The sequence below is a fragment of the Mastigoproctus giganteus genome, chromosome 1, assembly GCF_048544385.1.
Source record: "Mastigoproctus giganteus isolate SK-2022 chromosome 1, ASM4854438v1, whole genome shotgun sequence".
NCBI lineage: Eukaryota > Metazoa > Arthropoda > Arachnida > Uropygi > Thelyphonidae > Mastigoproctus > Mastigoproctus giganteus.
In genome coordinates this window covers 54,202,165-54,214,782 of record NC_143575.1, presented here as the reverse complement: position 1 = coordinate 54,214,782, position 12,618 = coordinate 54,202,165, and the positions used below count along the sequence as shown (strand labels likewise).

General features: G+C 41.2%; 1 protein-coding gene across 3 annotated transcripts in view; it reads left to right on the top strand.

Annotated features, from left to right (window-relative positions):
- Positions 1-12,618, top strand: part of LOC150090805 (telomerase protein component 1-like) — an 827,340-nt gene that overhangs the window by 416,165 nt on the left and 398,557 nt on the right. For all 3 annotated transcript variants that reach the window (XM_090372947.1, XM_090372938.1, XM_090372956.1), the window contains exon 25: positions 8,573-8,720. In XM_090372947.1, coding sequence (XP_090229073.1) covers positions 8,573-8,720 — 148 coding nt within the window. The remainder of the gene's footprint in view (positions 1-8,572; positions 8,721-12,618) is intronic.

Genomic DNA, 12,618 nt, shown 5'->3' with positions numbered 1-12,618 from the left:
GGAGGTATTGGACGAATCAGTCTTGGAACTCTTTGCGGAGAAAGAAATGGACACGGGACAGCGTCCATTCTTCCCCAAAAAAGATAAATCCAAGACTGACAAAAATAAGCCCTCAGCACCTCGGAAGCCGCCTGATGGACCCGCCAAGCCAAAATAATGGCTAAATTCCTACAATGGAATTGTCGTGGATTCCGGCGAAATACTGATGACATCAAGGCCCTCCTGCACAAGCAGGGGCCATTTGCTTTTACTTGCAGGAGACTTATCTAAAGACAAATAATGATCCCACCATGCATAACATCACACTTTTTCGTAAGGATAGAATTACGGATGGTCCTGCTCATGGAGGAGTGGCTATCCTTGTAGGCAACCAGACCCCAGTTCAGCCCTTGCTACTTACAACCAGCATAGAGGCTGTTGCAGTTCGCCTTACAGTGGGATTTTTATTAACCATCTGCTGCATTTATTTGCCCTGGGACTGACATCTCCCAGGAAGACCTTGATGATCTTGTAACCCTTTTTTGACTTCTCGGGGATTTTAATGGACATAACACCCTGTGGGGTAGTGCCAACATCAATGGAAGAGGACGAGTCATAGAGCGTATGCTAAATGACAATGACCTTTCCCTTCTAAATACTGGAACAAACACCTTCTTCCACATGCCTACCCGTACCTTTTCTGCCATTGATCTCTCTATCTGCTCCCCTTCTCTACTCCCTTCACTCACTTGGGAAGTGGAGGAGAACCCATACGCAAGCGATCCCTTCCCTGTGATAACCTCGTTACACAGTGGGAGACCATGTCTTCCTTTCAAGTTACCACGGTGGAAGATTGATCAGGCTGACTGGACTGCCTTCCAACATCAGGCAAATTTTGACCTCAGTACCGTCAGTCAGGAGCCTATCAATGATGCAGTAACGTACATCACAGAAATTATCATCCAAGCAACTGCGAATGCTGTTCCAAAAACATCTGCCCGGTTTCCACCATTTCCCAAACCTTGGTGGAATTCAGAATGCACAGCAGCAAAAAAGGCTCAAAACAAAGTGTGGGGGATATTCTGCCGATATCCTACCACGACCAACCTTATAGTTTTTAAATGCGCACGAGCCAAAGCACGCTACATCCATCGTCAGAGTCAAAAGGAATCGTGGATCAATTTTACTTCATCAATTACTCAGTCCACTAGTACTAAGTTGGTCTGGGATAAAATCCGGAAAATGAAGGGAAAATATACATCCCACCCTTCTTCAATCCTAGATTATAATGGATGCACTATTGCAGATCCAACTGCAATAGCCAATTCTCTTGGGGAAACATTCTCTAACATCTTCGTATTCCCCAGAGTTCCTGGTCCTGAAACATAAACTCGAAAAACAGGCACTTAATTTTAAGTCTAAGAGCGTCTATCCCTACAACGGGGCATTCACTATGCAGGAACTGAAAAGAGCCCTTACTCTTTCCAAAGCAAGTGCTGTTGGACCAGATGGCATCCATTATGAAATGATTAAACCTCTTTCACCAAAATCTATGGATTATCTGCTCTTTCTATATAACAGAATCTTTATTGAAGGGCAGTTTCCGGATTCCTGGCGCAAGGCAATCGTTCTTGCCTTTGCTGAGCCAGGAAAGGATCCAAAAGTCACTAGAAATTATCGTCCTATTGCTCTGACTAGCTGTCTGTGCAAAATCCTTGAGAGAATGGTTAATTCTCGTTTAATATGGTACTTAGAATCAAAAGACCTTCTCTCCAACATCCAGTGCAGCTTCCGAAGGAACCGGTCCACTTTAGACCATCTTATTAGACTGGAAACATCCATCCGGGATGCTTTCCTAAAATGTGAACACTTTGTCAGTGTTCTTTGACATTAGCATTAGCATTAGTAGAGGCATTTGATGCAAGAAAGCAAGCTTATGCAGCATCAGCCAAAAAAAAAAAAAAAAAAAAGTAACATAAATAAATAAAAATAACCACTTCCACTTCACCCCTCTGTTCGTTCGAAATACCTGTCCAGCTGAGCCTTAAACTTATTTAGGCTATCAACTTCCACGACAAGGGATGGAAGTCTGTTCCACCCACCAACCACCCGCTGGCTAAAGGCAAATTTCCGCACATCTATCCTACATCTGTCTTTCCTCAATTTGAATTTATGCCCTCTCAGGTGATTTTTCTGAGCTAGAGGAAGAATCCCATCAGCATTGAGCATGCTCAAACCATTCAAGGCTTTGTACACCTCTATCAGATCACCCCGCTGGTGCCTAGTTTCCAGACACTGTAATTTGCAAAACTTAAGCCTTTCTTCGTAAGAGAACCCCTTTGTCCCATTCACCAATCTAGTTGCCCTTCTCTGTACTCGTTCCAGCAGCTCTACATCCTTCCTGAAATGAGGCCTCCAGGCCTGTATACAGTACTCTAGGTGTGGCCTGACCATTGCCTTATACAAGGGAATAATCACCTCCTTATCCCTGCTAGAAAAATTCCTATATATCATTGACAATACACCATGAGCTACTCTTGCAGCTCGTCTGCACTGCTCAGAGAACTTCATATCTGCCTGCACCACCACCCCCAGGTCCCTTTCATTCTCTACCACTGTCAGTGTAGTACCACAGAGTTGATACGTTGCTCTGGGGTTGCTGTTTCCCATATGTAGTACTTTACATTTGTCAATGTTAAACTTCATTTGCCACCTCGAAGCCCATCTGCTCAACCTTTCCAAATCCTGTTGCAGCAGCATAGTGTCAGTAGTGTCCTTGACAACCCTGCCAACCTTCGTATCGTCTGCAAACTTGGACATTAAGCCTGATATACCATCATCAATATCATTTATAAATACAGAAAACAATAAAGGCCCCAATACTGAACCCTGAGGGACTCCACTAATAACATTAGTCCACGATGAGCAGTGTCCATTGATTACCACTCTCTGTCTTCTCCCCCTCAACCACCCCTTTATCCATAGCAGCAACTTGCCTCCAATGCCACACTGCTCCAATTTGTGCAGCAGTCTTCCATGTGCAACAGTATCAAAAGCCTTTCTAAGATCCAAGTATATAATATCAAAGTTATTCCCTACATCCAGTTCTTTTGTGACTGCATCATAGTATCCAATCAAATTGGTCAGGCAAGACTTCCCCTTAACAAAACCATGCTGTGTCCTAGCTATAACTGAAGTCTTGTCTAGATGATCCTGCAGTGCTTCTTTCACCAGTGCCTCCATTAATTTTCCGGGAACAGAAGTTAAACTCACAGGTCTATAATTACTTGTGTCAGCCTTTGATCCCCCTTTGTGAATTGGGGTCACATTTGCACATCTCCAGTCAATGGGTACCTCCCCTGAGTCCAAGGAAGCTCTCATAATTATGGCTAAGGGTTTGCTTACCTCCTTTGCTGCCTCCTTTAATATAACTGGATAGATCCCATCCACCCCAGGTGCCTTTCTTGTGTTTATCTTCAACAATTTCTCCTCCACTTTGCTCTCAGTTATTACAAGATTCTCTAGCTTACTGCTAGAGTTGAATACACCTCTGGCATTCCCCTCGCTGAATAACTCCTCATGTGTGAATGTCGATGCAAAATATTCATTTAGTTTGTTAGCTACCCGAGCAGGGTCATCAACAGTTGACCCATCGATCTCAAGTGGACCAATCTGATTCATCCCCTTCCTTCTAGAGTTTACATAAGTAAAGAACTCTTTGCTGTTTTTCTTCGCATCCCTTGCCAAGGATCTCTCGTAATCTGCCTTCGCCTGCCTAACCTCCTTTGTAACTTGGTTACAGATCAACTTGTATCTATCATAGGCGTCCGTGTCACGTGTTAATTTGTATGTATCCCATGCATTTTTCTTCTCTGCCATATGCCTCATTAGTTCATCTGACAACCATTTAGGCCTAAACCTTGAACAATATTTCTTAGTTGGTATGTAAAGCCTAGTAGCTTCCACGATAAGTTCTTTGAATGCTTCCCATTTTGAATTTGCTGTTGGCAATATCATCAGTTGATGCCACTGTATAGAATTTAAATACTGTCTCAGTCCATTGTAGTCGCCTTTACGAAAGCAATACCCCTTCCCTTTACCCCTAATGGTAGTTACCTCTTTGAGTAACTCCCACTTCAGCACACTGTGATCACTGCCACCAAGTGGTTCATTTATCTGCAGATTCTTAATGCATGAAGAATCACTACTGATAATCAAATCAAGAGTATTACTCCCTCTAGTTGCCTCCCGAACATGCTGATGTAGAAAACAATCATCCAATAAATCCACAAAAGCCTTGCTACTGTGTGAGTGACCAGCCCCCAAATTCCAGTCAATAACTGGGAAATTAAAATCCCCCATTATAAGACTCTCTGATTTACTGGCCCACTCTATTTCTCCGAACAGTTTCTTATTATACTCATCAGAGTCATTAGGCCTATAGCACACTCCTACTCTCAATTTTGATCTCCCAATGCTTATGTCACACCAAACTGACTCGACACTGCACTGTCCAGCGATGTCGACTGGCTTCACTTCCTTGGATTTTGTGTTTTTTAACTAATAGCATAACCCCTCCTCCCTTCCTATCCTGTCTATCCTTTCTGTAGACATTGTACTCCCCAAATTCCAGTTCTGCATTTCTTATATCTGTGTGACACCACGTCTCTGAAATCCCCACAATATCTGCCTTTGATGTTTTGAGCAATACCTCAAATTCATCAAATTTATTTACTAAACTCCTAGCATTGGTGTACACACAAGTATACATGCACCTGTTCTTTTTCTTAGCTACCCTAACACAACCCATGTGTTTACTTGTACCCCAATGATTCCCAGCAGTCTCTGAAATATCCTGCATCTTATTTTCCAGGCTGCGGCTCATTCCAATAGAAGCAGTGCAAGAATCACTTTCACCTCTGCCAGTGGCTACTGTTAATCTATTAGTCCTTGTATCCCCCCAATCTAGCAGTTTTCCGACCCACCTAACATTGCCTCGATAGCATCAGCAAACATTCTTGCACCCTTTCTATTTAAGTGTATCCCATCCCTGTAGAAGCAGTCTCTCCTGTTAACAAGTACAGACCAGGCTGAAAAAAATTCTACCCCTTGAGCCCTGCACAATCTTTCCAGGGCCGAATTGATTGACAGGGCTCTCATCATATACTCCCTCCTATCGTGTCTGGGCAGAATTGCAGACACTTTCAATTTCAACCCTAATTCACGGCTTTTTTTCATCAGTGACCTGTACTTGTCAAACTTGACATGGAGAAAGTGTATGACACAACTTGGAGATGTGGCATCTTAAAAGATTTGCATACCCTAGGCTTTAGAGGGCATCTCCCCTTTTTTATTCAAAACTTTTTAGCCAATCGATCTTTTCAAGTTCGTGTGGGATCCTCACTCTCTCGTTCCTTCAGCCAAGAGGAGGGAGTACCACAAGGATCAGTATTAAGTATCACGCTTTTCGCCATCAAAATAAATTCCATCACAGAACAACTTCCTCCAACTGTAAACAGTGCCCTCTATGTTGATGACTTTAGCATATTTTGTCAGTCATGCAACATGAGGGTTATTGAAAGACAACTGCAGAAAGCCATTGATCGCCTCAATTCCTGGGCACTTGCTAATGGCTTCAGGTTCTCGCCGGAAAAGACCGTTTGCGTACACTTTTGTCATAAGCGTAATCTTCATCCTGAACCTGAATTAAAGCTCACACAAAATGCTATTCCAGTAGCAGCAAACACAAAATTCTTGGGACTCGTGTTCGATAAAAAACTGACCTTTCTGGATCATATCCGTCAACTCCGCACAAAGTGCACAAGAGGCCTTAATATTCTCCGCTCGCTCTCCTCTACATCTTGGGGTGCAGATCGATGCACCCTTCTACAGCTTTACCATGCACTTGTGCGATCCAAATTAGATTATGGGTCCCAGGTATATTCTTCAGCCAGAGACAGTGCCCTTCGATGGCTGGACCCTGTACATCAACAGGCTCTCCATATCGCTGCTGGAGCATTTCGAACATCTCCTGTCCAGAGTTTATACGTCGAAGCAAACAAACCACCGTTATCGCTTCAACGTAAGCAGTTGTCTCTAAAGTACGCTCTAAAACTGAAATCCCTGCCAGACCATCCAACGTGGCCATTTGTTTTTGAGCCACGATGGGAAAATTTGTACAACGCCCGTAAGACTGCCAATCGTCCTTTTGGTATTTGTCTCCAAGAGCTACTCATAGAACTTAATATCAAGGTAGACAAGGTTGCCCAAACACCAAAGCAAACCCTTCCACCCTGGCATGCTCATGTTCCAGCATGTGACTTGTCCCTTAGAAATTGGGGAAAGTCGGACACTCCATCATATATCTACCTGCAGCTTTATTCAGCACACCGAGCTGAACATTCTGACTTCACGCCAGTTTACACAGACAGTTCGAAGTCGGAATCATATGTGGGATCTGCTGCTGTCTTTACAGACACCACTACATCGGAGCAGATTCCCTCTGAATGCAGCATATTTACTGCAGAGCTGCATGCTATAGAGTTAGCCTTGGATCAAATTAGTAAATGCCAATACAAACGGTTCATTTTATATTCCGACTCCCTCAGTGTGTTATAGGCTTTAATATCTGTGAGATATAATCCTCATCCGGTTCTGTCTTGTATTCAGCAGAAGATTCACTTTCTCCATGAACGTGAATATGATATCCGCTTCTGCTGGATTCCCAACCACATTGGGCTGGGGGGAAATGATTTGGCTGACACCGCAGCCAAATCAGCAATTCCCAGTAATAATCGCTGCCTGTCAGTCCCCTATACAGACTACAGGCAAGTAATACACATGAAGATACACTCCCAATGGCAGGATTCGTGGAATAGACAGACTGCGAATAAATTATATCATATAAAGCCTGTAATTGAACCGTGGCAGTCTAGTCTACGCAGGAATCGTAAGGAGGAAGTTGTTCTTGCCCGGACCCGCATAGGACATAGTCATTTGACTCATTCGATTTTGCTGAGGGCTGATGACCCTCCTATGTGTGAGTCCTGTGGCACAATTTTAACTATCAGACACATTTTAATTGATTGTCCAGATTTTAGTAATATCCGTTTTACCGCTTTTAATCATCTGACTGAGCCGTATACACTCAGTCAGATTTTATCTGACAATGACCATGTGTCTGCTATTTTTAGCTTTTATAAATCAATAAAGGTTTTTACTTGTATTTAATATTTACTTGTTATTGTTATTTCTTTATTGATTTATCTTTTTGCATTTTATACCTTTGTTATTTTATATTTTGACATGGTCACCTAAGTAATTACGTCAGTGAAACAAAAATTTTTATATATCACCTGGTTGTGGCGCATTATAGCCTTAGTTGCTAATGCGCCAATAAATCCCAAGAAACCAACCAACCAGTCTTAGCCTGAACAACAGGTAAATCAGCACTATACACTTGCACTGACATAATACTGTGACCAAAGTATTCAATACCTTTAAAAAATATAGACTGAAATATGTTAAGGGCTTTAGCCTCAGGCTGCGAGAGATTTAGGCAACGTACAAGGTAGTGCAAACACATCATATTAGTACGCAGCTAAACTTTGAATTAGCAAAAATATGCAAAAGCGGCATCATTTAAGTTATATCTCATATTGTGAATATCTTCACAACAAGTTGCCATAATATTGCACTACTTCAAATAAGTAACACTTCACCAGAGGAGAAGACTTGTTACTTATGGGTGGTGGTATCCACTGAGAATAAGTAACAACAGTCTTCTCTTTTGGTGAAGCGTTACTTATTCGAAGTAGTGCAATATCATGGCAACTCATTGTGAAGGTATTCACAATATGAGATATAACTTAAACGATGCCGCTTTTGCATATTTTTGCTAATTCAGAGTTTAGCTGCATACTAATATGTGTTTGCAGTAACTTCTACATTGCTTAAAAAATATAATAATAAAACAAATAACATAACAAATAGTGTTAATAGATGATCATCTGTAGAAAGGTGTTACAACAGTTTTATGAACTGGCTTCTATTTTCACTAATGAATGGTATTAGCATTAGAATGATTAATGGATGCAAGGGAATGGACTTATTTGCAACTCCCAAAAACACACAAAAAAAAGCACTTATACTTTTCTTATCACCAAAAAGCAATCATCCAATTTTGTGTTGTGCTTCACTAAACTCTTTACTTTGACCACCTTGTTAGATAATTTATTTCAGCAATATACAAAACAGGGCCCAAAGGTAAACTTTGTAAGATCCACACTCATCTGTTTTCCCCAAGATTTTATGTTTGTGCTCCCTCTCACCCCTCCCCCAGCTCTTGCTCCTTACCAATCTGATCATCTTTCTTTGAACTTTAACATTAACCCCGCTTTAACCTTAATTTTTTGAACTTTAACCCTTTAACATTTCTCTGTGTGTGTTTTTTTTTTTTTTTTTTAAGATTTGGTCTTACCATCATCTTGAACAAACACACAAAATTTTTTCATACTATCAGTAAACCATTAGCTCCTGAAAAAGCACATAACAGCTTGATTAATTTGTTATTATTATCTTTTTTCTTTATTAGTGGTCTTGTGAATCACTTTCACAGTATCTTAAAGGAAGGAGCTCAGGCATCTCCAACAGGTTACATTATTGTAATAATAGATGGATTAGATCAACTTAGCGATCAGCAAGCCCAAGATCTGGACTGGTTACCTTATAAAGTTCCCACTGTAAGTATTACATGTTATTTGCTATTCATACTTGTGTGTGTGTGTGTGTGTGTGTGTGTGTGTGTGTGTGTGTGTGTGTGTGTGTGTGTGTGTGTGTGTGTGTGTGTGTGTGTGTGTGTGTGTGTACATGAATGATATACATGATATATTTATATCAGCGCATACATGTCCTTGATAAAGTTATGCACCAGTATAAATAAATATAAATGGAATCTTTTACATATAAAATTTTTGATACTGATGTCATTTATACCTGTACAACACATTCATACACACAAGAGGGTTTATCAAAAAAAAAAAAATTCCTTACCCAGTGGTGTAGGAACGCCTTGGCATTGGGGCAGGTGCCAAGGGCGCTGGTATCAGAGGGGTGCCACTGACAGACCATATCAGTTCCGTGTCAAGCTATTTCGACACCCGAGGCTAGCTGACAAAATGACGCCCCTAGATGTCGCATCAGGAGGAAAATTTTCATCGGGGTGAAAATAAATTTTTGCCAAATAGCGTGTTTTCAGAGGATGATTCAAGCTTGCATGCATCCTTAAATCTGATTACATACTGCATAGCAGCATACATCTATTTGCGGTCCAGAACGCAACTTTTAAGGGATCAATCAGGCGACCGCTTCATCAGTACATGCTCGAATGCCCAGCACTTCACCATTCAAGAACTGTGTACGTTCTGAGATACTAAATAAGTTTGAAGTTATAAATAATGTGTGTATACTGTTGTTGTGGTATATAAGCAGATGATTGTGAATATTGTGATTTTTAATTTAGGTGATACAGATGCCCATGGTAGATATATGCTGGTCTGTAATCAAGTCAAAAGGCAAAGGCAGATTATGAGAAATCTTTGGCAAAAGATGCAAAGAGTAACTTATGTAAACTCTAAAAGGAAGGGGATGAATCAGATTGGTCCATTTCATATCGAGGGTTCAGCTGTTGATGATTCTGCTTAGGTAGCTAACAAACTGAATCAGTATTTTGCATCTATATTTACAAATGAGGAGTTATTCTGGAATGGAAATGCCAGAGGTGTATTTAACCCTGGCAATGATCTAAATGATTTCTTAATAAATGAGAGCCAAATGGAGCAGAAATTGTTGAAGATAAACATAAGAAAGGCACTTGGGGTGGATTGGATCTATCCAGTTATATTGAAGTAGGCAGCAAAGGAAGTAAGCAAACCCTTAGCCATAATTATGACAGGTTCCTTGGACTCAGGTTAGGTACCCATGGACTGGGAATGTGCAAATGTGACCTCAATTCACAAATGAGAATCAAAGGCTGACACAAGTAATTACAGACCAGTTAGTTTAACTTCTGTTCCAGGGAAATTAATGGAGGCACTGGTTTAACTTCTGTTCCTGGAAAATTAATGGAGGCACTGGTTAAAGAAGCACTGCAGGATCATCTAGACAAGACTTCAGTTATAGCTCAGACACAGCATGGTTTTGTTAAGGGGAAGTCTTGCCTGACCAATTTGATTGGATACTATGATGCAGTCACAAAAGAACTGGATGCAGGGAATAACTTTGATATTATATACTTGGATCTTAGAAAGGCTTTTGATACTGTTTCCATGTGCAACATGGAAACAGTATCAAAAGCTGCACAAATTGGAGCAGTGTGGCATTGGAGGCAAATTGCTGCTATGGATAAAGGGGTGGTTGAGGGGGAGAAGACAGAGAGTGGTAATCAATGGACACTGCTCATCGTGGACTAATGTTATTAGTGGAGTCCCTCAGGGTTCAGTATTGGGTCCATTATTGTTTTCTGTATTTATAAATGATATTGATGATGGTATATCAAGCTTAATGTCCAAGTTTGCAGATGATACGAAGGTTGGCAGGGTTGTCAAGGACACTACTGACACTATGCTACTGCAACAGGATCTGGAAAGGTTTAGCAGATGGGCTGAGGGGTGGCAAATGAAGTTTAACATTGACAAATGTAAAGTACTACATATGGAAAACAGCAACCCCAGAGCAACGTATCAACTCTGTGGTACTACACTGACAGTGGTAGAGATTGTGCAGGCGGATATGAAGTTTTCTGAGCAGTGCAGACGGGCTGCAAGAGTAGCTCATGGTGTATTGTCGATGATATATAGGAATTTTTCTAGCAGGGATAAGGAGGCGATTATTCCCTTGTATAAGGCAATGGTCAGACCACACCTACAGTACTGTATACAGGTCTGGAGGCCTCATTTCAAGAAGGATGTAGAGATGCTGGAACGAGTACAGAGAAGGGCAACAAGATTAGTGAATGGAACAAAGGGGTGCTCTTACGAAGAAAGGCTTAAGTTTTGCAAATTACAGTGTCTGGAGACTAGGCACCGGCGAGGTGATCTGATAGAGGTGTATAAAGCCTTGAATGGTTTGAGCATGCTCAATGCTGATGGGATTCTTCCTCTTGCTCAGAATAATCACCTGAGAGGGCATAAATTCAAATTGAGAAAAGACAGATGTAGGATAGACGTGAGGAAATTTGCCTTTAGCCAGCGGGTGGTTGGTTGGTGGAATAGACTTCCATCCCTTGTCGTGGAAGTTGACAGCCTAAATAAGTTTAAGGCTAGGCTGGACAGGTATTTCGAACGAACAGAGGGGTGAAGTGGAAGTGGTTATTTTTTATTTATTTATTTATTTTTTTTTTTTGGCTGATGCTGCATAAGCTTGCTTTCTTGCATCAAATGCCTCTACTAATGCTAATGCTAAAGAAGCACTGCAGGATCATCTAGACAAGACTTCAGTTATAATTCGGACACAGCATGGGTTTGTTAAGGCGAAGTCTTGTCTGATCAATTTGATTGGATGCAAAAAATTATTTTGATATCATATACTTGGATCTTAGGAAAGCTTTTGATACTGTTGCAAATGGAAGACTACTGTACAAATTGGAGCAGTGTGGCATTAAGGGCAAGTTGCTAGAATGGATAAAGGGATGGTTGAGTGGGAGAAGATAGAGTGGTAATCAATGAACAATGCTCTTCGTGGACTAATGTTATTAGTGGAGTTCCCCGGGATTCAGTGTTGGTTCCATTGTTGTTTTCTGTATTTATTAATGATATTGATGAAGGTATATCAGGCTTAATGTTTAAATTTGCAGACGATTCAGATATTCACTTCAGCGAAACAACAGATCACCCTTTGTTGGGGTACAGGAAAACCACTCTCTCATAAAACTCTAACAGGGTGCTTACAGTAGAAGATTGACCAGAGCCTATTGTGCAATATCCTTGATCTGCCCACTGGCTATGGATACACAGAAAGTAGTTGACCAGCTCAACTTCTCAGTATGTAGTAATAGTAGAGGTATGTGATACAAGAAAGCAAGCTTATTTAGCATCAGCAAAAAAAAAAAAAACCCATTTCACACATCCATTCTCTCTAAAAGTTTGTCGAGTTCCTCCTTGAATTTATTTAAGCTATCAATTTCTGTAACAACAGATGGAAGTCTGTTCCAGCAATCAACTACCCGCTGGCTAAGGCAAATTTCTGCACAATTATTTTATAACTATCTTTCTCAATTTGAATTTATGCTCCCTCAGGCTCATAATCTGAACAATAGGAAGATCTTAATCCCATCAGAATTAAGCCTGCTCAACCGATTCAAGGCCTTATACGCCTCAATCAGATCACCTGCTCGCAAGTGCCTGCTCTCCAGAAGCTGCCATTTGCAGAACTTAAGCCTTTCTTGGTAGGAGAGAGAGAACCCCTTTGTTCTCCTCGCCAATCTTGTCCTTCTGCACTGCGCTTGCCCCAACAGCTCTACATCCTTCCTAAATTTAGGTCTCCAGACTTGTACGCAGTAGTCAAGGTGTGGCCTGACCATTGCCTTATACAGGGTGTTTCAGTTAAACGTTTCAGAACTTCTAAGAGGGGTAGGGTACATCC